The 24,597-nt window shown below is 51.0% G+C and overlaps 1 protein-coding gene across 3 annotated transcripts in view; it reads right to left on the bottom strand.

Moving 5' to 3' along the window:
- The window catches only part of ASTN2 (astrotactin 2), a 331,851-nt gene that overhangs the window by 262,907 nt on the left and 44,347 nt on the right, over positions 1-24,597 (bottom strand). For 2 of the 3 annotated variants that reach the window (XM_061476701.1, XM_061476705.1), the window contains exon 2: positions 16,276-16,463. In XM_061476701.1, coding sequence (XP_061332685.1) covers positions 16,276-16,463 — 188 coding nt within the window. Of the gene's footprint in view, positions 1-16,275; positions 16,464-20,134; positions 20,219-20,680; positions 20,787-24,597 lie in introns of those variants that run through there. The other variant, XM_061476702.1, reaches the window with a different exon arrangement.

Raw genomic sequence — 24,597 nt, 5'->3', positions numbered from 1 at the left:
CACCACTGTCACCTTCCTTTTAGACGGCAAGAGACCTATCAAGACACAGGACCAGTAACCAGGGAGACAACCCATCTTTCAAACCGAGTTTGCCCCACAGAGGTCAATGGTTTCCCAAATCAGGGGGTTATCACACACAGCCCCCCAGCTTCTCCATGTATTCACCCTCCTCATGATGTGTCCCTCTTCCTGTCCTGTTTCCCTACTACATTTACACAAAGGTTGAGATCCCTTCCCAAGTGAGCTCGTTTCGCTTGAGCATCACCATGATTGCAAGAGCCTCCTTTCACCTCCCTTCCCTGCAGACCCCCCCCCCCCCGTTCCTCTATACCTCTTCCTTTTTTGCTCCTCCCTCCCCTGTGTGAAACAAGGATGCTCCATGACCTTGCCAAGCGCAGTGAAAAGAACCTGAAGGACACAAGAACAACTCCTTAATAACTAAGTACTGGTTGCCACATTAGCTGCTCTCCTGACCAACATCCCTGCGCTGCTGCCTGTCATCTAAAGGACATGTGAAGCCATAAAGCAAGACAAGGAAGACAGGAGAGAGAACTATCTGCCCACCCCCAGCTTCACCCCCCTAGGCACCCCCATAGCTCCAGCCCCACAGGGTCACCTTGCAAAAGGGGGAGCAGGGGGTCAGCAGAACCACCCTGATAACTCTTTGAATACATATGGCTCCTCTCCATCCTTCGAGCAATGACTCCACCACACTTCCCAATTCCAGCTGCCTAAGCGCTTTCTGCGGACATTTCCTCCTTCTTTGCAATCATTTGGCTAATAAGATGAGCAGGTTGGGCTCATTTATTTTGGACACTGTTCGTGGGTCATTAGCAGAAAGGCTAATCATTGCATTGGCAGAAAGATCACTTCTGCTCCAGAGCTGACTGCAGAGCACGGGGAGGGAGGGAGAGAGAAGGAGCTTTACAGAGCCTCTAGGAAAAATAAACCACAAACCCCAAGTTCTGTGCCTCTGGAAGTGTTATTTTCCTCTGCTATACCCCAAGGAACCCAATGCGAGGATGAAGCAGGCAGACTTCAGTGCCCGAGGGTGCTCTGCAGAGCTCCCACATCTGAGGGCCCGGAAAAGGAGCGATGCTCACAGCAGCATCGTGCCCTGGTGATGGGCAGCCCTCCAGGGAGGAATCACCTTCCTCACCCTGGATGCCAAGAGCCCTAAAGCACAAGGTGGAGGTGAAGGAGCCCTTTCTGGGATGGTTTGGGGTCAGGAGAGCAGATCAGATGTGATGCCTGCACTCTGTTTGCAGCACCTGAGAACCAAAAGCTACCAACAGAGAGCTGCTGGAGTCATTTAAAGAACACTTTGTATTCGGTGCTGAAGCCTGGAGTGCCAGTGGGGGTGCTGAGCCATCAGGCTTTTAGAGTTGAAGCCTGGCTTTCCAGGAGAAACAGCAAAGCTGAGCCCCTTCCATTTCTATCCCAAGAGAGGAGGTAGCAGGAGCAGAAGATGAAGCCCCACAACACAGCCATGCCAAAACGCAGCAGCACCGCCAGGCAAAGCTGCCCCAAAACCACCTCCCCAAGGGCCCTGGGTAAAGAGCTGCCCTGCAGCATTCCTGCTCACAGAGAACAGGGACACAGAGAGCAGGACTGCTGAGCCGCATCCCACCTCACAGCACAGCAAAACCAGCCTCTGCCTTCACTGACTGACCTGGCAAGGGCAGAAATGAGGTGCTGGGAGCAGGGGGACAGCTGGACACAGCACAGGTTGTCCCCTGCTCTAACACATACACAGCCAGCACGCCTCCTGCTCTGCTGATCCAGCTTCACCTCATCCCAGATGTCCCGGCCATGTGTGCCGCCAGCGATGCCATGACCTTGGCTGCTCTCAGCAGCATCCTTAGGGCAAGCACAGGCTGCACCTCCTGCTTCCATAGGGAGGCTTTTGGGGGCCATCCATCAGCTCTGTGTTTCCACTCCCAGCATCACAGCTGAGAAACCCAATACTTGCCAAGCAGATACATGGGAAGGGAACTGGACAAGGGGATGGGATGGCAAAGGCTGGGAAAAGGGATGCCAGAAGCTTGCCCCCACACCTCTCCCCAGGGTACTCCAGCCTGCCTTAAGCTACACCACGTCAAGGCATTCCTATGAGAGCATCACACAGTGCTCTCCAGGCAAAGCCCCCCCCAGCATCGCAGCAAAGGCAGAGCCCAGTGACAAAAGGGGAGCTCAGGCTTGCTCTGCAGGGTGCTCCAGCCAGAGAAAGGGAAGGAGGAGGTTTGGGAGCTAATTTAGAGCTTGGATTTCCTAAGCCTTTTCAGAGATGGAGGTTATTGGCAGGCAGCATTACAGCCCCTGCCAGTCTCAGCGGCTCTACAATGTCCTTCCCTTGGCAAGGGCAGCGCTGGGGAAAAAAATAACACACAAAAACCAAGGGACATGTGATGGAGAGCTTGGCCGAAGGCTCCCTCCCCCTGCCAACCTGCCCGCCTCGGAGGAAGAGCAGGAAAGTAAGCGAGAAGTGGCTATTTAAAAAGGAGAGCAAAACAGCCACAGTACTTGTTTGGCTAAGGGAAACATGGCTGAGCCGAGGGGATGGAGCTGTAGCAGGAGGCGAGTGGATGCAACCTGGGACCATTGCTTTGATTAGTGCCCATCACCCTCCCCACATCCTCCAGCCAGCACGGGGCCCTCCAGCACCGCACGGCTGCAGTGCAGAGCCCCACAAGCAGGATCTCGCCTCCCAGGGAGGCATTGCACCCACCCCAGTGAGCCCATAGAGATAACTGCAGCTGGGAGCACAGCTCTGCTGTTAGGCTTGGGCACACAGGGGTGGAATAGAGGGATTTTGCCACAATGCCATGATCCATAAAGGCAGGGTGGTGGGAAGCATCCTCTCTCCTCCCTGGCATTCACAGGAGGGGACTGCTCTCTGCTTGAGGGTGCTGCAGTGGGAAGGAGCTCACCAGCACCCAGAGGGTACAGAGGGTGAAACCATCTACAGCCAAAGCATCACAGCCAGAGCAGCCAAGGACAGGATGACTCTGATGCCCAATTGTCTCTTTTTCAAAGGAGAAGGATGACTCCAATGCCTCATTATCCCTTTTTCAAGGGAGAAGAAAAGAGGGAGACAACCATGACAGCAGACAACCCCAACCCCCCAAGCCCAGGGGCTACCTGAGCACAGGCAACCCAAATAGGCAAGGACATGGTCAGGTGAAGTGTGATCACTTTGAAACCAGTTGGCAAAGAGATCTGCAGCGCAAGACTTCATCATTAAAGCTTCTTTTGCCGTTATCGTGCATCATCCGGCAAGCAGAGCACCATGTACCTTTACATGTTCACCTACCCCGTGCAATGCCTGGACAGCTCGAGCAGCCCTAGGAGCAGAGCAGCCTGCTCACACATACACAGCGCTCCCTGCATGAAGATCTGCTCGGTTAACAAAGCCAGGATCTTGGTATTAGTGTCCCATGGAGCACAAGTGCCCCAAAGCCAGTGTGGGTCATCTCCATCCAAGGTGGGACCAGCCACACAGCCCAAGCCAGCTGGGATGCACACCGGCAGGACACACATCCTTCAAGGTCAATGTGTTACCTCAACCCATCTCAGCTGGGGAAAGGCATTTCCACACCATGGGGAGCAGCAGCTCACCCTCAGAACCCCCCAGGGAAGGCTCTGTTGGGGCTGGCAGCTAGGCAGGGCTCCGGGGCCCAGGGTGGGTTACACAGGGAATGCAGCAGGCAGATCCAAAGCAGTCAATATCCTAAGGTAGGAGCAGCTTGGCTGGAAAAGGATCTGCCCATAGCTGTCGAAATGCTCACCCTAACTCCACCTCCCCAGCACAGGGGAAACACAGGGCAGCAAACAGCCCAGCTCATCCCTCCCTTCCACAGAGCACAGGGTTGAGCGGGGAGAGAGATCAGGTCACTTCACTCCTCTGCTTTGCAAAGCTATTCCCCAATTCCCAGCGCTAAGCGGCAGCTACAGGAACAATCTGGCTGATGACTCCTCCTCCCCTTGACCCCCACACATCCAGAGGATGAGGCGGGCTGCATGGCAGAGGTGGTTCAAGTACAGAGAGGAGGACTGAAAACGGCTCCACGCTCCAGCTCCTGCTGCTGCTGCATTCATCCCAGCACAAGCCACGAGCATCCCAGGTGGATGTGGGAAAGGGTGAACCCAATGGGGGCCTGAGACAAAGCCAAGGTAGCCCTCAAAGAGGGAGCTAAGATCTCTCAGCCCAAGCAGCACATACACTCGACTGATACTCAAGGTGTTTGGTGTGGAGCAGGACCAGAGACAAGCTGACTGTGCCACCCCAAGCCCCAGGAGCTGCAAGCAGTGACAGCGACAGCCTCTTTCAGGGCACATGAAATGGGTAGAAAAGCTTTCCCTGGCAGCTTACACTCCTCCCCAGCCAGGGAGGGCACAGCCACATCCACATCCCTTCCCCTAACCTCAGCCTGAGGGCACAGACCTTACTTGAGAACTGAATCCTGAGCCACAGCTGAGAGCATCTCACAGCTTGTTAGCTGGATCCTGTGGGGAGAGAGGAATCCCTGGCACCAGTTCAAGCGATCGCTTGACATACCTGGAGCTGTTGTCTCATTTCTGTTTGTTTCCAGGAGCCTTGCAGCTATCACTGCCTTTGTTTGCTGTTTGTAAGTGAGCCTCTTCCTTACCTAAACCCACACCACGGCTGGCTGGAAGCACACAGCACTGTGAAGCAGCAACCCAATATCCATCCTCTATCATCTCCCAGCCACATAGGGCTGAACGCAGCTGAAGAACCATTCTGCAAGGGGGTTGTGGATGTGCCTGAACCCACAGGGTCCTGAGAAGGTGCAGGGACAGTGTCTAAACAGCCACATAGAGCAAACTCCCACCATGAGGAAGGACAATGGGAGAAGTAGCTTCCCTGCCTCTGCCATCCTAAGGATGCAGCTTGGGATCAGCCCCCTGGTACCTCACTCAGCCAATCCCAGCCTGCCCAAGCTGCATCCCAGGACACAAGTTTGCCAGCAAGCTCGAATCATTAATTTCTGTGGCAGAGGGAATCTGCCAGGCCCAGTGAGGGTGTGAATAATGATGGATCTAAGGGAGAGGCCAAGTAAAACCTGCAGCTTAATGGTACTGAGAAACTGCCTTTGGGGCATTAACCAGCGCCCTCCGTTCAGTCAATGCCCCCACTGCAATGTCACGCTGCTGATGTTCCTTAATAAACCCACCCCCTTACACAGATCTCTGCAGGACGATGCTCCCCAAACCCCACATCGTTTGCAAAAGCAGCAGCAAATTCAGCACCAGGGCTGGGCTCTGCCCCCTCAGCAACTGCTGCCGTCACCGCCTTGGTTTCACCCCGAGCTCGTGTTTGGTGCAGTGAGGAAAACCATGCCCAGGCCAGCAGGAGAGCTTAAGCTTGCCGAAGGCAAGCTGGCAATGAGCTTGTAACCAGATAAACCCCTGGGAAGGTAAATGGAGGTACCTGACGTTGCTAAAGCATCCACCAGCTCTGCTGCCATCTTCTTGCAGGCAGGCTTCTTGCCTCCCCATCCCAAAATAAAAGGTCATAGAATCCCAGACTGATTTCTGCTGGAAGGGACCTTAAAGCTCATCCAGTTCCGACCCCCTGCCACGGGCAGGGACACCTTCCATAGGCTGCTCCAGGGCCCATCCAACCTGGCCTTGAATAAATAAGTACTCCTCTGCCTCGAGGAGCCACAAAGGAGGAGGCTAGAAGGGAAAACAATCCATTTCCCTGCTGGACAAAGAGCAATACAAAGATTAAAGTGCCAAACCCCGGCAAGATGAGCATCTCCCAGCAGAGCCGGGGCTGATGCTCCCGCTTGCTCCCTCTCCAGCCACTTCCATAACGAATCCAGGCAGCCCTGGGGAGCTCCCACCGGGGCAGAGCCCAACCGGGCTGAGTAGCTCCCTGCAAAAATAATTATTTTCCTGCAGTTTTAGATAATTGGATTTTAAAAATAAGCACAATTACTTCCCCACATCCCCCCCTTTTCCCTTGCTGCTGCAGGGAGCTGGCAGAGACCTTTCCAAGGCTGGAACAGAGCTCGATCCCTCTTGTCCGTGGGGATGGAGGCGGGAGGGAAGAGGCAGAGTGGGAGCAGTGACAGGTAAAAATAACCACGCTTGGCCTGATGTTGCTCCCAATTAAGCCAGTGGGAATTGTGCCCAACTTCCTCCAGCAGCAAGATCCAGACACACACATAGAGAGTCCTCTGCTGTATTAGCAGCCTTAGGATCATCAGAGAAAACCACGTACTCATGAGCCGCTTCCCCCTGTTTCATGCTGGTATTTGAGCATCCCCACACCAGGGCTGGGTGATCATCGGACCCCCATCCCTTCCCCAGCACCACATCTCCCCTGGTTTAGGCGCGATTCCTCCCCAAAGAGCTTGGCAAGGCTTTCCAGGGAATGGTTTATCTGCTCCGACAGTTTCCCATCAGCTGAAACTAAAGCGTAAGTGGTTTTGGGGAGGATATGGAAAGTGTTGAAGAGCAGAAACATTTCATTCTGACACTTCCCCGAACAAAAAACACTCTGCCTTTTCACAGCACAGCGTTGCCTTGTGAAGCTAAGTCCAATTTATTTTTAAATGGAAAGGGGGGAAAAAAAAGAGCCCAAACTGAAAGCAAGCATCATATTTTTGGGGACAAGTATGATATTGCATTTCATCCCATCATTAACACTCCCAGCCTTGGGATTTGCCAATCAAATGAAAACGCAGTCTTTCCTAGTGCTTTAACGTGAAATCTTTCACAAATCTTTCAGCTATTCTGCACCAGGTTCACCCCAGTTCATCTTCATACGAGCCAAAACCTGATACCAACAACGTTTTAACTGATGCAAACATTTCTAACTCTCAAACAAGAATAACGGCTGAGAGAAGCAAGATCTGCAGATGACACGAGATGTGATGGGGAAAGTAAGACTTTTCACTCCTTGTTGGAAGACCAATCAAGCGTTCTAGCCCATAGGCTCTCCCTTAGAGCTGAAACAGAAAAGCAAACCCCAGGGTAAGGAGCATCACGCTCCTGCATCCCCAGGGTCAGAGCCTGTGTTGTACAGACAGAAACCTGGAGATGATCCTATTCCTCTAGGGATATAAAGAGCATGCCAGGCATTCCTGCTGTGTCCCAGCACAGCCTCACAGGCAAGGGGACAGGATCCCCATCACCTGACAGCATCCCCATCACTCTGCTGAGGAGCACCCCAAGGCAGGCAGTGCGAGCTCCACAGCCTTGGAACACACTCCCCATCCATCACCTTGGAGCCAGCCATCACCCATCCACGGGTGTCAGCATCCACAGGAATTCTCCTAGATTAACAATTCTAACACCATATGTAGCAGTTTAAAGCAACTAGGATTCAGTCTGGTAGCTTCAAAGCATTTCTGTGTCTGCATCGGCGTTTCAAAGGTACGGATCAAATGCTCCCAGCACTTCACACACTGGATTAGCACAGGGCTCCCGCATGGAATCGCTCTCCCTAGGAGCCCAGCAGCTCAGTGAGACCCAACCTGCACAGGACAAGGATGCTCCTTCCCCTCCAGTCTGCAAACCAAGGAGAGCTACCCCACCAAAGCCTGGCTTTTCCATCTGCTTCAGCCCATGCTGAGAGAAAAAGCATGGAGAAAAGGTCAAGCTTCCAGCTACGCCCCGCAGCGCTGTAGATGCACGAGTATTCCTCCCAGACAGATGGTGGGAAGGGGAAGAGTGAGGAGGAGGAAGGACGGGAACGAGATCAAGACAAGAATCTGAAATTGGCAAAGTCCCTGCTCTGGGTGATAAAAATACACAGCTCGCCATCACCAGCAGCGAGGAGACCCACCATGGGGGCGAAGGCAGACGTGCACGATGCCTGGTGCGTGTCCCACCTCGAGCCAGGAGCTGACACTGCTCCAACGCTCCTCACCCCATTCCCAAACTTTCCTTTGGTGGTGTTCTCCATCTCCTCATCATCCCTGGAACAGGCTGAGAACGTTGGGGCTCTTCAGCCTGGAGAAGAGAAGCTGCATGGAGAGCTCAGAGCAGCTTCCAGTGTCTGAAGGGGGCTACAAAGATGCTGGGGAGGGACTCTTCATTGGGGTGATGGATTCAAGCTGAAACGGGGGAAGATCAGGTTAGATATAAGGAAGAAGTTGTTTATTGTGAGGGTGCTGAGGCCCTGGTTGCCCAGAGAAGCTGTGGCTGCCCCATCCCTGGCAGTGCTCAAGGCCAGGCTGAACAGAGCTTTGGGTGGTCTAGTGTGAGGAGTCCCTGCCCATGGCAGGGGGTTGGAGCTGGATGATCTTAAGGTCTTTTCCAACCCAAACCATTCTACGAGTTCAGCATCCCCCTCCCAGCTCTAGCACTACAACTGTACCAACCACCTTTCCAACGTGAATGCTTACTTTTTCCCTCATCCCTCCTCTTTTCTCAGCACATTCACGTTATGCATTCTCTATGTCTGCAGATCATTCCCACATGTTCAATGCCGTCTGCAAAAGGCAAACCCCTCCCAAATGCTTCCTGTGGCTGCTTTCCCCCCAGTACCAACTTTGATTGCTCTGGGGATGACAAGAAAGTTAGTTCATCCGAGCTGAGCAGCAAACTAAGAGTATTTATTCAGCCCTGCTTTATCAGAGATGCAAATCAAGCACTCCAGTTCCATAGCTGAACACAGTGGGGGGGAAATGGGCTAGATAGAAAGCTGTAAAGTGCCTAATATATTCACAGGAGCTAAGGTAGAAAACAGAGATTAGTGAAAAATTATTAACATAACAGGTGTCATTGTCACAAAAGTGACACTTTAAGACAAATCCCCCCAAAATGAATTCCCTGAATACAAGAGCACAGTGTTAACTACATTTAGTCCCTGGTTTACATCTCTCTGCAATGAAGGAGAGCACAGGGGGAGGCTGAATGGAAGAGGCTGCTTCTTCCAACCTGCCTGAAGTCATAGAATCATAAAATCATAGAATCATAGAATAGTTACGGTTGGAAAGGACCTTAAGATCATCCAGTTCCAACCCCCCTGCCATGGGCAGGGACACCTCACACTAAACCATATCATCCAAGGCTCTGTCCAACCTGGTCTTGAACACTGCCAGGGATGGAGCATTCACAACCTCCCTGGGCAACCCATTCCAGTGCCTCACCACCCTCACAGGAAAGAATTTCCTCCTTAGATCCAATCTAAACTTCCCCTGTTTAAGTTTTAACCCATTACCCCTTGTCCTATCACTACAGTCTCTAATGAAGAGTCCCTCCCCAGCATCCCTATAGGCCCCCTTCAGACACTGAAAGGCTGCTATGAGGTCTCCACGCAGCCTTCTCCAGGCTGAACAACCCCAACTTTCTCAGCCTGTCTTCATACAGGAGGTGCTCCAGCCCCTGATCATCCTCGTGGCCTCCTCTGGACTTGTTCCAACAGTTCCATGTCCTTTTTCTGTTGAGGACACCAGAACTGCACACAATGCTCCAGGTGAGGTCTCACCAGAGCAGAGCAGAGGGGCAGGATCACCTCCTTGGACCTGCTGGTCACGCTCCTTTTGATGCAGCCCAGGATACGGTTGGTTTCTGGGCTGTGAGCGCACACTGCAGCCGGCTCATGTTCATTTTCTCATCAACCAGCACCCCCAAGTCCTTCTCCACAGGGCTGCTCTGAATCTCTTCTCTGCCCAACCTGTAGCTGTGCCTGGGATTGCTCCCACCCAGGTTCAGAACCTTGCACTTGGCATGGTTAAACTTCATGAGGTTGGCATCAGCCCCTCACAAGAGTGTCAAGGTCCCTCTGGATGGCATTCCTTCCCTCCAGGGTATCAACTGAACCACACAGTCGGCTAATGATATGCTATGGAGATTAAACATGAAGCCAAAGAATGTCCCCATCTTGGGAAAGAGCATCAGGATGAGAGGAGCAGGAGGCTTTCTCCTAGCTTCACCCATCAGCAGACCCACTCCCCACACCGGTTCAAGTGTGCATCCATAACATCATTAGCACGGGACAGGTAGAGGTTACCAGGGTGACATTCAGCTTCCAACTATGCTGAGCTCCAGTCCTTGAATCAATGGGGTGCAAGTGCCCCATTCAATAGCCTGCAAGTGCTCAGCAGCACTGTCTCGGACCACTAAACCCAGCAAAGGTCCCACCAACCTCTTTGGCCACCCCAAAGCAGCTCAGGGCCACCACCAGCAGACTGGGACACTGCTCCAGGCAAGGTGCTAACCCTCCATCTGCCATCAGCACAGAGCCTGCGGCTGCCATCCTCCTCAGAGGCAGCTGGGGATGCTTGGTCCAGCTGCACATTGGGGTGGGTGCCTCCTCCTCTCCCCACATGTGAGGAGGAGGGATGCGATTCTCACACAGGGACACACTGAACCCAGCTCCTGGAGGTTGAGGGCTTTTCTTTGGGGTTTTGCATTTTAATAGAACCAACTAATTGGAGATCAATTTAGCTTTTTAATACCTTTCGGATAAGGAAATCTGCTGCAGCAGCAATTCCTTCCCTACCTTAATTAATTCCTAAACATCACAGAAGCTAGAAGTGCATGCTTTATGAATCTGGTTGACCTCCTGGTGCAGGAATGATGACACAGATGTTGTGCCTTCTTCACTACCTCATTACTCATGTTACACCATGGGTTTTTTCCCCAGCTGAGCTGGCTGACAGGAGCTCCAATGCTGCCATCAGCATGACAAGCAAGACATCAACTGCGAGCACAAGGTTGGCAGGGAAGGAAATCCAGTGGGAGGTTTTGTACCAAGGAGGATAAAATCATGCGGCCGCCCCATCCCTGGCAGTGTTCAAGGCCAGGTTGGACAAAGGGCTTGGAGCAAGCTGCTCCAGTGGAAGGTGTCCCTGCCCGTGGCAGGGGTTGGAGCTGGGTGAGCTTTATGGTCCCTTCCAACCCAAACTGCTCCATGAAAATACAGTTGGGTAGGAAAATGAGACGCCACTCATATGATGGCCAAGCAGAGGGCAATGCCAGAGCTAAAGGAGGCAAAAACCTGATGTGTCTTAAGCCCGTGGGACCTGGCGCTATCCCTCAAAGAGCTGTTTGCTGGGAAGGATAGGAATCAACCCAGTTTTGCAAAGGGTTTTAGCATCCTCTCTCTCCTGTACACACCAGGATCATAGAACAGGATAAGCCAAATTGCACTGGTATGATGTTACACCCATCTATGGGATAGTGAGCAACTCCTACCAGCACAGGCAGATGGAAAGGCAATTGGGCTTGCACATCTGTTTGGAGAAGACCTCACCGCCCTGTCCAACATGCCCTGTGTTCAGGGCAGCGAAAGGGCTCATCCCGTTGGGGTCCGGCTGCCATTGCACCCCAACGATTGCACAGGACAAGCACAATGGCACCATACAAGATGCTTCATGCAGCCAAGCTGGAAGCAAAGAGCCTGATGAGACGCAAAGTCACTGGGGAAACATGGGCAGTGGAGCATGGAGGGAGGGAAAGTTGTGGTATGGGTCACAGATAATGGTAAGAGAGAAAAAAAGGGGGTGAAAAGGGGAAATCAATGCATTTTCTATGGCTCTCACTGGTGATGGCAGCTTCAGAAAGGAGGTGGCAGCAGCTCAGAACCTCACTTGCACTTGGACCTTCCTGCAGTGCTGAAGAAGCTGGAGACCTGCCTCAGAAACCTGCTCACCAGCACCCACCTGCACCATGCACGGGGGCCACAGGAGCCCTCCCCATCTCCACTTCAGAGCAGGATGCTAAATCAGAATGAAGCATTTAAGAGCACACTTTATACCCAGCTCAGAGGCTGGCAGAGCACAGCACCGACGGCTGATCGTTAGGGAAACATGGGGATGCATAAGAACAAGGAGTAAAAAGGAAACTTGTCCAAATAAGAGCTAAAAAAACCTGCTGGGAGACTTAGAAAGCAGCAAACTTGCCTGTTCCTGGCATCAGGCAGCAGAAACTAGGCATTAGAAATGAAAAATAATAACATTTAGAAAAGCCAGCCTGATGAGGTCTAACAACCTTTTATTCCAGACACCGAAATGCTCCCTTGCAGGTGATGGCACAGGATGAAACAAGGCTTCTACTTGTTACTGTCCTCAAAGAAGCCCAACTTATTTCTGCTGGACACGGAAGCAGCGCATCACTCGTTTCCACAACATGCAGGAGTGGTCCCAGCTCCAAATGGCCAAGGCTTTACCAGCATCACTCACAGAGGCTTAAGGAAGGAAAACCCATCCTTTGGCCAGCAAGACTGGATGAGGCTTTGCATCCTCTTCCCAGCCCTGCATCCCAGGCACTGGAGGAGCCACAGGGTGCAATGCCCCTACCAAATGTCTGTGAGCTGGGTCAATGCAGAGATCAAACATGCCTGTTCCTACCCATCCCCATCCCTCCACCTCCCAGAGCATGGAAAATAAGCCTTCACCTATAGAAATCACTGCTGGACATGGCCCCAGGTCTGAATTTACTGTGCTGCAGAGCAATAATTATAACAGGGACACAAGATGGTGGGGAAACAACAGAAAAATAAATACCTCTTATGTTCTGTTAAATCCAGCAATTTACAAGGCTGGAATAATTAGCAGCTTAAAGTGTTTTGACACAAGCAGCCCCAATAATCATGATAAATCATATCAGGCATATGCCCAGATCCTTGAAGTGACAGATGACAAACACAGCAGTGACAGGACGCTCCATCACGCAGGGAATCATTGAGTTAATGGAAGAATTATTGCTTCTGAAATCCACTCCAGTCCTATTGTGGGGAACATTCCAATTTATCAAAGCCAAATGAACATTAATTGCTGCAGCCTGGTAAGTTTTCAAGCTGCTGTGACCTTCATTGAATTTTAATCCCAAACAGATAAGATTTACTTCCACACAAGAGGAAACAACACAATTAAACCCAAGTGACAGCTAAGATTATGGGGGGGAAAAACACAACAGGCGTAATGACAAAAATATTGATTCCTTTCTACTTGACACTGCACACACACACACAAAAAAAAGGGTAAATAAATAAAATCCAACATTTGCATTTTTGTGCATTTTCCCTTTTTTCCTTTCTTTTCATTTGGGAGACAAATTTCAGATGCTTTAAGCTGAGAGGAAAGGGGTGGCAGAGAGTAATGGAGGCTGAATTCCCTTTAACTGCAGTAATTAATGTTATGTCTCATTGGGGAGAGATTAAGAAAAAACAGTGAGCAAAGGAAAATACAATAAAAATCAAGTATTGTTTTGCTGCTGAAGATGCCCTTGAGCTTGGGAAGGGAGGTGTGAAGAGGGTCACAGATCCCAGTGCTGATGTGGGGGTAGATGGCCTCAGGGACAAGGGGTTATGGGCACCGACGGCCCCTTTCCTGCTGCACTGAATGCAAACCCCAAAGCAGAAAGCCAGGCACCCCCAGCCAGAACCACCTCAATAAGGAGTAAACCCAGGATTTACATCCCTCCCTGAGCCCCCACATAGTGCAGGGGGGGTCTTGGCTTTAGAGGCACAGCAGGAGCTACCAGCCAAGTCATAGACATCTACAGAAGCCCAAAACAATGCTCCCGTCACAGCTTGGCCATGTCTCACTGTCCAATAAAGCTTTGCTGGGTACTCCCTAAGCGAGGGATTAGCGGGACCCCCCAGGCAAACCTTCCCTGGACTCCTATAACTCAGCCCAAGGATGAGCAGAGAGGTAGAAGTAAGCGTTACAGACACTTAAAGGAGATGGAAGGAAGCACTTTCCCGTGTCTCCTCCTGTCCCCCGCAGCGAGATGCTGGGCTGATGATGAACAGGACACACAGACTCTGAATGCCAAGGCAGCACTCAGGTGGGCTGATGCTCCAGGAATGGTGTTTTAGTCTATTGAGAGCACACAGATATCAGGCTTTATGGTAGGAAGCAAAAGGAAAAGTATTTAAGAAGCTAGGAAGGAGGCCATGGGGATGCACAGCTGTATCTTAAGGCAGGAGAAGGAATATGGGCAAAGGGGAGGATGGGATACAATGGGATGGGGGGGACCACACTGTCCCCATGCTGGCATCCAGAGGGTGCTGAGCACAGCACAGTGGGTGAACCTGCTGCAGGGGAAGGAGGAGGGCTCCAGTGACAGAGGATCTCTGGGATGTTGGTCTCAGGGGGGAAAGTAAAGGCATGGGAAAGCATCTCAAAAAGAGCCTGGGGACTCAGAGGAAACGTTTCACCAAGAAACAAAGACTTCCACCCCATTCTACTTCAGCTACAGAACTCCATATGGTTTTGGGGGAGAGGATCCAACAAAGCACACATTTATCTTGCGTTAGTAACTCAGAACTTGGCTCAGGTCCGCTTGGTTTCACTCGAAAAGTTAATGAATCCTCAGAAAAAAACTGGGCAAGGTTTCAAGTCTGTGCTGCAAACCTGACCCAGGGAAGAAACACACAGAGCTTCTGCCTCCCCCAGCACACGGGTGCAGCCCAGACCCATATCCCTGCCTGCAACCTTGGCTTCTATTGCGAGGAGTATCAGGATTGATAAAGGGAGTCTAATTGTGGCTGTTTCCCTCCTGCCTTTCCCTTGCTAATGCAGAAGGGCAGGAAATGCTCAGGCCGGGAGTTAACTCTCACAACAAAGCTATGGATGCTCCTGTGCTGGCAGAGGTGTCAAAACATCTTCACCAGCTAACCCAGGAGGACAGTGCACAGACACTGCTGCTGTGACATGCACAGCAATGCCTTCAGCTCCCCTCCACCAGCATCGGTGCTCCTGAGCTCCACGGTGCAGAGGATGGAGGCTCTGGACAAGAATCTCTCTAAGAAACTTTCTCCAAAGCATCAATCCATTACAATCATCACGTTGCTTTCTTAGAAAGAGCAGCTTCAGCAAGGTCTGGGGACCAGGACTGAGTTGATCCCTACCAAAGAAAATCTGCATTTCAAAGCAATTGCAGTTATCCCATAGCCAGGCTCTCCCCACAGCCACGGGCCGCTTTCCCATGGCTCAGGATTGCCCACAACAGCCAAACAACCCCGTCCCCATACCAGGAATCAAGGTTTTCACACCCCAGACTTGGGGTTTGCCACCTTCATTCCTTGCTCTGTCTCACTTGTTTTTTCAGGCTCATTTTCCAAGTACATCAGTTTTACCCTTTCCTCCCCAGTATTCCACCACATTGGCGTTATTAGTAGGATGTAAAAATGTTCACTATCCAACCAAACAAGCTGCAGTCCCCGATTCCTATCCCTTCTGCCATCCTGCTATCATACTGCCTCTTATCTTGCCCAACAACCTTAATGCAAAGCCTCTCTCCTGCTGCCATGTACACAGTGCCCAACCTAAAGCTCCACTGCCAAGGGTTAAGACACTCAAGAAGAGATCAGATTTAAGCTGTACAAACCAAATAGACACTTGGTCAAAAGGAAAAATAAAGCCATTGCCCAGCCACCACCTCTGCTCCTTCTCCCAGTAGAAGGACAGAAGCCATGGAGATGACACACAGGTACCAAGAGAATCTGTTCAGATCCACCTTTTGCAGAGGGTGGCTGCAATGGGATCCCAATACGACAGAAGAATTCCCTTGGCCAAACAGATGAGCTGCATCTACACAGGATCTACAAGCCTAACTTCTCTATTTCTTTTATTGACTGGACAGCTTATCCCAATGGCAGTTAAGGGATGATACATTTAGTCCCATTTCACAGATGGATTCCTCTAAAGCACAGAGGAATGACAGACCGGATCCAAATACATCACCACCTCATAACACACTCATAACCATATGAACCATATCAACCACCTCATAACATACTGGAATAAGCATTATAAGGCAACAGAGCACATATATGATCTATTAATAATGGTCACAAACACTTGAAATGGAGATATTCAAAGCATCAGTTCAAGCTCACATCCTTTGCAAGAGAAGGATCATGCTGCAGGCCATATTCACTTGACAGGTAAAATTCAGCTTCAGAAAGAAATGGCCAAGCCCAAAATCTTGCCTTTACACATGCCTAAAGGCACAACCAAGCGGAAATACTCCCCTGACCCACCTGCCCAGTTGCCAGCAGTGATGGAACCACCACAAGCTTCCTCATCACCTTCCCCACAGCTTCTTCTCTAGTCTGTTGTCTTGCTTCATTATGACAAGACCAACCACTCTTTTTTCCCCAGCCCTTTCAAGCACATCTCTTCCTCTCTGAAGGCACAACCAAGATGGGACACGGACATTTGCAAACCAAACTCATCACCTTGCTCCTTCTCACTTCCTTCCCATCACACCCCGGTTGCCAACCACCACCCCCTCCCAGAGGGTCCCCTGTCCCCTCCGATGCCATTGGCAGCTTTCACTCACCATGACCGAGATGTGCAGAATGTGCAGCTGCTCCTCCACGATCTCAGAAGGCTCCTGCAGGCTCGGGGGGGTGGCCCTGGAGAGCTGCTCAGCGCTGCTCATGGAGACATGGAAGTACAGGGTGCCGTTCTCCAGCCACTGCTGCTTCCAGTGCACCAGCGAGATGTCAGCCACGGTCCCCGACATCTCTGCAGGGACAAATATAGAACCATACAATCAGCCAGGATGGAAAAGACCTTTCAGATCATCAAGCCCAACCACAACCCCCAAGTCCATGCAAGAGAGGATCAGTTTTCTCCATGATGCCAAAAGCAGTGTTCTTAGCGGTCCTGGGAATCAGAATTTTTTTGAGTCTTACCCCTAGTACTGCTTCTGATCTACAGGATGAGTTTGAGCATTGCTTTTTGGCCTCTGATTGCTATTTCCCCCTGTAGATGAACATCAGCAGTTGAATTCCTTAATAAAAAGAGGCTACAAAGTGCCTTGTGATTTCCAGATGAGAAAGGCAGCTACAGTACACAAGTGCATGAGGTGTCTTTAACCTCTAGGAAAAAGGCTGGAAGAAGCTCCTGGAGATCTGTAGCCAAGCCCAAGGGGGGTTTGTTGCTTGGCACAGGGAAGACACTTGGTGCCAGGCGAGCCAAAACACAGACATCATTCTTTTTCTGGCATTTACAAGTGAAACCTCCTTCCAGGTCGTGATGTAGCACTGCAGCCGTACGTAAGAGGGACATTCCCAGCACAGAGTAATGAGCACCAGTAAGAAAAGGTGACCACCTTGACAAAGATCAAATGACCTGGAGAAAGACCTTCTTAGGCAGAAGCTCTTCCCTGTGAGGGTGCTGAGGTGCTGGCACAGGGTGCCCAGAGAAGCTGTGGCTGCCCCATCCCTGGCAGTGTTCAAGGCCAGGTTGGACACAGGGGCTTGGAGCAAGCTGCTCTAGTGCAAGGTGTCCCTGCCCATGGCAGGGGTTGGAACTGGATGAGTTTTAAGTCCTTTCCAACCTAAACCATTATATAATTCTATGACCTTGGGGTTGTACATCTCTCCATCTTCTCCTGCAGCCGCCTGTTAATTTCACATCCCACCCAATCCTGATTCACAGCATAAGCACCCTGGGAGCTGGGATTACAGCATCCCAACACACATCCACTGCAGCAGCTTCCCCCGCCCTAGGGCACCACATGAGTAACTCGGGGTGAGGGAACCCCAAAATCCATCCGCAGATCCACAGCCTCCAGCACAACCAGAGCCAGCAGCTCCATCCTCAGCCGCAGCTCCCGCCTTGGCCAGGCAGCAGCAGACGCAGGCAGGAGCGCTGACAGCTCCAGAGCTGCCCATCAAGGTTTAAACGCATCTCTGCAAAGCTCTGCTCTGGCAGTTTGACAGGCAAATCAAAGCCAGGCAAAAAATACCAGCGAGAAAAGAGCCAAAATATTTCTCCTTGCACCACCTCTTTTGTTGTGTTTGTTTTCCCATTTGCAATATAAGCAATGGGAAGCAAGTCAAGGCCTTGTAGTCACCAGGCTCAGCGATCACCTGCTTTGGTGGGAGAATCAAACTCAGCTCCCTCCCCGTTTGGGAAGGGCAAGCAGCTATAATGGACCACGGCCTGCAGCCTGAATGGTGTGCTTGCTCCATAAAGGCTAACAGCACAAGCTCAGTCCCCCTGGCACCACGGCTGGACCAGACACAAGGCTCTCCTTCACACCTTGGTCATCTTGGAGGACAGGGCTTGTTCCCCTGCAGGCAAAGCAGCCACAGAACAGCACTGGTGCTATATTGCATTTCATTTTGTTGAACCTAGCTGGGGAAAAGCACATCCCAGTGGGGATGAAGGAAGGAATAACCCCAGCTAAGGCTGTGCTCACACCTTCCAGAGCTTGAAGCTCAAAGCCTTCCTGTTGGAGCAAGTCCAGAGGAGGCCACAAGGATGCTGTGAGGGCTGGAGCAGCTCTGCTCTGGAGCCAGGCTGAGAGAGCTGGGCTGGGTCAGCCTGGAGAAGAGAAGGCTCCTGAAGGGGAGACCTGAGAGCAGCTCCAGTGCCTGAAGGGGCTGCAGGAAAGCTGGAGAGGGGCTTGGGACAAGGGCCTGTAGGGACAGGCCAAGGGGAATGGCTTTAACCTGCCAGAGGGGAGACTGAGATGAGCTCTTAGGCAGAAGCTCTTCCCTGGGAGGGTGCTGAGGCACTGGCACAGGGTGCCCAGAGAAGCTGTGGCTGCCCCATCCCTGGCAGTGTTCAAGGCCAGGTTGGACACAGGGGCTTGGAACAAGCTGCTCTAGTGGAAGGTGTCCCTGCCCGTGGCAGGGGTTGGAGCTGGATGAGCTTTAAGGTCCCTTCCAACCCAAACCAGTCTGGGATTCCAAGCAGACCCTTGGGTGCTCTGGCTCACGAGCTGCCATGCAGGTGCTCCAGAGACTTCCACTTCTACAGACCCACATCCCAACCCAGCAAAACCCCCCCCAATCCTTGAGGAACAACTTTCCTTATCACCAAAACCCAATACATTTTCCAGCAGCATGCTCCCGCCTTTCCCTCATGGGTTACATCCGGGCCAACCACCCCTTGCTCACCGAGATATCCCCTGGTCCCGCAGGATCCCCTTGCAACAGAGCCCAGCTGAGAGCAGGGAGAAGGTGACACCATCACTGCCAGCTCCCTGATTCAGCACCTCACTAATTACACCGCTGACACACCTGAGCTGGCTGCAGTGTGACCTGAACCCAATCAGAGAGGGCTGTGCTCATTATCTGCCTCCCCAGCACAGCAGGGTCGTTATCCCCAACCTCTGGGCACATCTGAGCACTCAAAGGAGCAAAGCTGAACAGCTCCTGACCATGCACAAGGTCCATCAAGAGCCCCCGCTTGGCTTTAGAGGGGACATGTGAACTCCCCATCATAATCTCTTGTCATTGCAATGAGGTCGCTCCTAATAATCCCTTCCCTCCTTTATTATAAATAGCCTTTGGCTGGAGCAAATCAGTAGTGAGAGGTGTTGCTCTCATGCTCTGCCCTGTAAATGAAGCCAGACCTGCAGCTCACACTGCAGGACACCGGCTTGTACAAGACCTGGCAATGTAAATGAAATGAGTCCTGTGCCTCTCACCTCCAAAGAGGCTAAAGCACAAGGTTTTAAAGGAACAAAATGAGAGGAGCATCAGGGCTGCTTAATTGCAGTCATCTTCCCAGCAATACTTCAAAGGTCTGCACTGAAAAACATCTCCTTGTCTAATTAAAATCACAACAAATGCTACTTCCAGGAGCAAAAGCACTAACTGAGCTCTGGGATTGTTATCACAAGCTCTTCCGCAGAGGCAAAAGGGCCATGGGACAGTACGGATGCATCAAAAGATAGGACTGTGGTTATGCAAAGCCATCAGAGAGACAGTCAGCTGTAATAAGGGATGATTTACAGGACTGTACACTCATCACAGACACATCCCTGCAGCACACCATTCCAAAGGAGCTCAGGAAATGAGGTTATAGAGAAGAGACTGGATGTGGATGCCACCAGGACCCCACCTCTACTGCTCCAAAAGAGATCACATTAGGGAAGCAGGGAAAAAACAAGACCTCCAGGGTTAATCTTTCTCCAGATTCTTTCCCTTACACTCACATTTTTTGCATGGGATGGCTCACAGAGAACATTTCTGGGGAGTTCTGAGATACAGGCAATTTTTTGGATTTCAGCCTAGACTGAAGATAAGCCTGTTTCATTTTCAAAAGGTCTCTTCCAAAAGTAGAAACTTCAATTTAACATTCATTTCACCACTTTAAGCAAACCCAGCAGCAAGGCAATCGCTGACAAAAGTTCACTTGCCAAACCCAGGTCCCATTTCCCATATATTTATATATACCTGGATGCTCTGTCATCCCAGCAGCCTGTATTGAGGGAAACCTGCGCCTTCCCTCTCCCACCATGAGCCTTCCATCATGATTTGCTGCTCACAAAACATAGAAAAGCCTTTTCAAGCCCTGTTAACTGCTGAACCCTCCAATATCCAAACACAGGGAAGTTTTTGGCCTCATATACTTGACATAAATATTATACAGCCTGTGTTTGGCTGGACACACATTGTCACTCCACTATCTACGTGGTAGTTACAGCAGCAATAGCCCGTCCATCAGAAAGGACACAATAGTCTGCAGCAAGATTGCCTGTTATCAGGGCTTTCAAATGTTTTTGAAACAAATTAAGGGCATTCCTGCACCAAAGCAGAATGAGATACAGCCAAGGTTTTAAACGGGCAGCAATAGAAAAGCACTTGTAATCTATAGCTATTTAAAAATGGCATTTAGCAGATGGGGAGTTCTCAGGCAGGGTTCAAACACAGCTTCAGGAGTAAAACACCAGGTAAAGCAGCCAAACAGACCTCGAGACGACTGCCGTGTCATCTTCCTACCTGCTCAGTGCACCCAACAGAGGGAAAGGGTCAATGAGGGTCCTCCTGCCCCACAGCTGCCAGCCAGCCCCCTGCTCTTCATCCAAACCCCACAGGCAAGCACCTTTCTCCATCCCAAAGCAGAGCAGAGGACCTGAGGAACCATCTTCCCTCTAGCACAGCCAGAAATGGGCTCTCCAGGCTCACCCTGCCCCACACCTGCCCCTCATCTCGCATCACACAGCTCAGCTGAGCCCTAGGAGCCCTCAGCATCACCTGATGATGGCTTCAATTAGAATAGGGCACACGGAGTCCTTTCTGCTTTCCTGCCCTTCCTCAAGCTCTGAGCCTCATAAAATCACTATTTCTACGTTTTCCTTGGAAATCAAAAAGCAATCCCAAACAAATTCCTTCCTGGGGCTCCCTGAGCTGGGCTCATGCCCATCAGAAGGTCACCAACACAGGACAGCAACAATCACAGCAAGCTGCCTTCCACCCGCTTCTCTAATTCCATTTTCCCCTTCGCTGTCGCTACAATCCTGCCATCTAAACATTTCATTGAAGTCTTCAACTCGTATTACAATCAAACTTAAAAAGCAAAAAGGGCCTAAATGCATTTGGTTGGGAACCAAGACGATTCCCATAAAAGCAGATTATGCTGACATGATGAATATATAAAATGAAACAGCAGATATTAAAGTTGGAGGATTGTTACGCCAATGCCTTCGGGCTCCTGGCTGTCCTACCCACCTCCTCCTTCCTCTCCCATCCCCTCCCACTCTGTTTTACTCAAGGCAGAGATAGCCTTTTCACCTCTGCCTTCTCCCAGGCAGCCTGCCAGGCTAGAAATACCCACTAGCTCCCCCCCGACCTTATGCAATGCTTCAACATTCATCAGTTATTCGGGAGGTCACAGCCCTGCTTTATCTGTCAAGGCGTTTCACAAAGCCTGTTTCGTATTTAATTGGCTTGTTCTCACTAATCTACCATGATTATTGTATTTTTATTTCATTCCTGAAGGTCTTTATTAATATAAGCCATTTTACTTATGGCAGTTCATCCCTGTATGGTTATCCAGGCAGGATAACCCCCATGGTTATTCCCATCCCCGGTCAAACAAACCCAACTCATGCTTCCTCTCCTCTAGGCTCCCCAGTGCTGTTCAGACCTTGGGACCAGCTGGAGACCTTTACTATAAGAACCAAATCCTCACCGTGATGGATGAGAAGCCTGTGAGTAATTTCCAGTGCACGGTTCCAGCTTCCTCCTGCCTTTTTCCTCTTTTCCTCACCACCTGCTTCATCCCAGCAGGACCTGCACCCCGCAGCCAGACTCCATCAGCTCACCTGCACAACTCATCGTCTTAATCTGTTGGCAAAGCTGGAGATCTGTTTAGTGATTACATTTCCTCTTCCAACAAGCTCAGAAACACATTCCCACCATGCACAAAAAGCCAGCACCGGCAACTGTACACTCTTCTTGTCACCCCTAATCCTGCAGCCCCATTTCTCCTGCTTTTAGACCAGGGGCTATTCCGAGTTAATGTTCTCCCGAGGCACCAACCTCCGGTGAAGTGTTAGTTTATAGATTCCTCAGTTCTAGCTACCACTTATGCTAATAAACCAAATTTATGCAGAAAGTCATAAACAGAGAGCTCTCCCCAGTGCCCTTGCCAGCACAGGATTGCTCCCTGCGGAATAGATTACCATGCTCTGTGCAGACTAGCTCCAAAACGACTCTAGTAATGGGGCTTCCCCCATGCTCCCCAGGGGACTATTCTGCAGTCAAACAGGCCCTAACAGTTCTAAGGGTTTGGGTCTTTTGGTGGCAATATGGTAGGGATTTTATTCCAATCATTAGCTCAGTTTGCTTTTTTCCTCCCTATTCCCATCTCTTCACATGTTCCTTCCCTTCTACATCTCCTCCACTGCTCCTCCCACAGTGCTCCCCAGGGCAACACACAAACACAGCTGCAGGTCATAAAAAGTAATAGAGAAGCTCGGAAGTTTAGGAAGGGGGGAAAAACGATGACAAGCTGCCTCTGATCATCTCCTTTCCAAGGCCCTGTTTGTGAGGAACATAGCCCTGCTCCTGCAGAGCATTCCTGGGGTGCCTACTACGCATGTCCATTGGGATATGGTGTATTTGAGGGATGGAGGAGGGCTTCAGGGAGCCTTGGTCTCAGGGTGGTCCATGGGGCCAGGCTGGGGGACTCTCTCTGCATCTCTGCTAGCATCGTGTGTCTCACATTGAATGGGCAAGTGGGACTTGTAATAGAGTGGGTTTGGCTGCTTTGAGGTTTTACCCAAACAGCCTGGAATGAGATGAGCAAGAAGCCAGGTGTTGGGCATGCTCCTGGGATCGGCCACCTCAAAGACCACATAGATGTGGTAAGAACTGAGCTGCCATCACATTTCACCCTCCAAGCTATCAGAGCCATGCCACTGTACCTGCTGTCCCCAGGGTGGCCCTCAGCATCTGCCCAGCTTCACCAGGCACCAACGCCAACCTTTACACCTCCCTGTCCAACCTCTGACTGGGCTCCAGCCCTCCTGGGGAAGCCTGTGCCATGTGCCAGGAGCTGGTATTACACTTGCTGGCCCAGTGACAGCACTGTATTTACTCCAGTTACTGTGAGGAACAGTAAACTCAGGGCATTTGGATTCTCTTGTCCTCCCACCAACCTTATTCCTAAACCCGGATTTTGTTCGGGCTTTTATTTCAAGAGAGTATCCTAGGTTGATGTAATTATCATGCAATGCAGCAAGGGGTCAGCAGGCTGCATCATCACACATGGTCCAGGAGTGGAGATGGGGTGACAGGAACAAAGTCAGCCTTATTCAGCCCCTAGTAACAACTTTAAGACAACCAGCTCCTGGCTCTGAAGCCCTCTGCACCATCCCCACATCCCTTCAGCTTTTCTAATCACAGGCTTTAGGGTCCCTAAATACATCAGTGAGTGGATATTGATTCGCCTGCACTGCCTACAGATCATAACCTGACTCCATTGCACCTTCAAGGAGCTCAGCACACGCTCCACGTTCTTACAGCTGCTTTGATTGCAATTCAGTCTCTAGTACATTACCCTTATTTATAATGCCAGAGCTTCAGCAGGGCGCCTCAGGCACTCTCAAATTATTACATGGCCCTTTTGACTTTCAATTCCTTTCCATTCAATTCCATTTTTATTTGTCAGCAGATACTCCCATTGACCAGTGGTGGAAGCCGACAGCGCACAGGCGGACAGGGCTGCTGCACGGTAAGCCAATCCTATAGGAATGACACACACGCAGCTCAACACAACGGGTCATTTTGGTTTGAATGAGAAACGCCAGGTCTGGAAGAGATGGTTTGCAGCCATCATTAAAACAAAAGATGAAGGAAAGTGACTTTAAGCATTAGAGCCACTCTTGTGTATCCTACAGAGATGAATCACAGCATCATCAGGGTTGGATGGGACCTCTGGAGATCATCCAGAGCAGCCCCACACAGGAACATAGCCATGGTGGGGTTGGGATGCCTCCCAGACAGAGATTCCACAATCCTGCTGTGCAGCCTGTTCCAGGCCTCTGCCGCCCTCAACATAAAGAAGTCCTTCCTCATGCTGAGGTGACACTTGTTGTGTTTTAGTTTATGGCCATTGCTCCTCGTCCTGTCACTGAGCACCACTGGGAAGAGTCTGGAACCATCCTGCTGGCACCCACCTCTGAGATACTGATCTGCATTGATGGGATCCCCTCTCAGGCTGCTCTTCTCCAGACTAACCAGGCCCAGCTCCCTCAATCTCTGCTCATGACAGAGATGCTCCAGACTGCTGAGCATCCTTGTGGCCTCCATTGGCCCCTCTCCAGCAGCTCCTTGTCTGTCTTGTTTGCAAGAGGGATGAATGTGAACATGGTGTCTTGATGCACAGATTTTGTTGAGCAGCACCAATCCCA

The sequence above is a fragment of the Pezoporus flaviventris genome, unplaced genomic scaffold (genome assembly GCF_033815535.1).
Source record: "Pezoporus flaviventris isolate CSIRO_AGI_PZ_B2104156 unplaced genomic scaffold, CSIRO_AGI_Pfla_v1 ptg000097l, whole genome shotgun sequence".
In the NCBI taxonomy this organism is placed as follows: Eukaryota; Metazoa; Chordata; class Aves; order Psittaciformes; family Psittacidae; genus Pezoporus; species Pezoporus flaviventris.
This window is presented reverse-complemented; position numbering and strand designations above follow the sequence as displayed.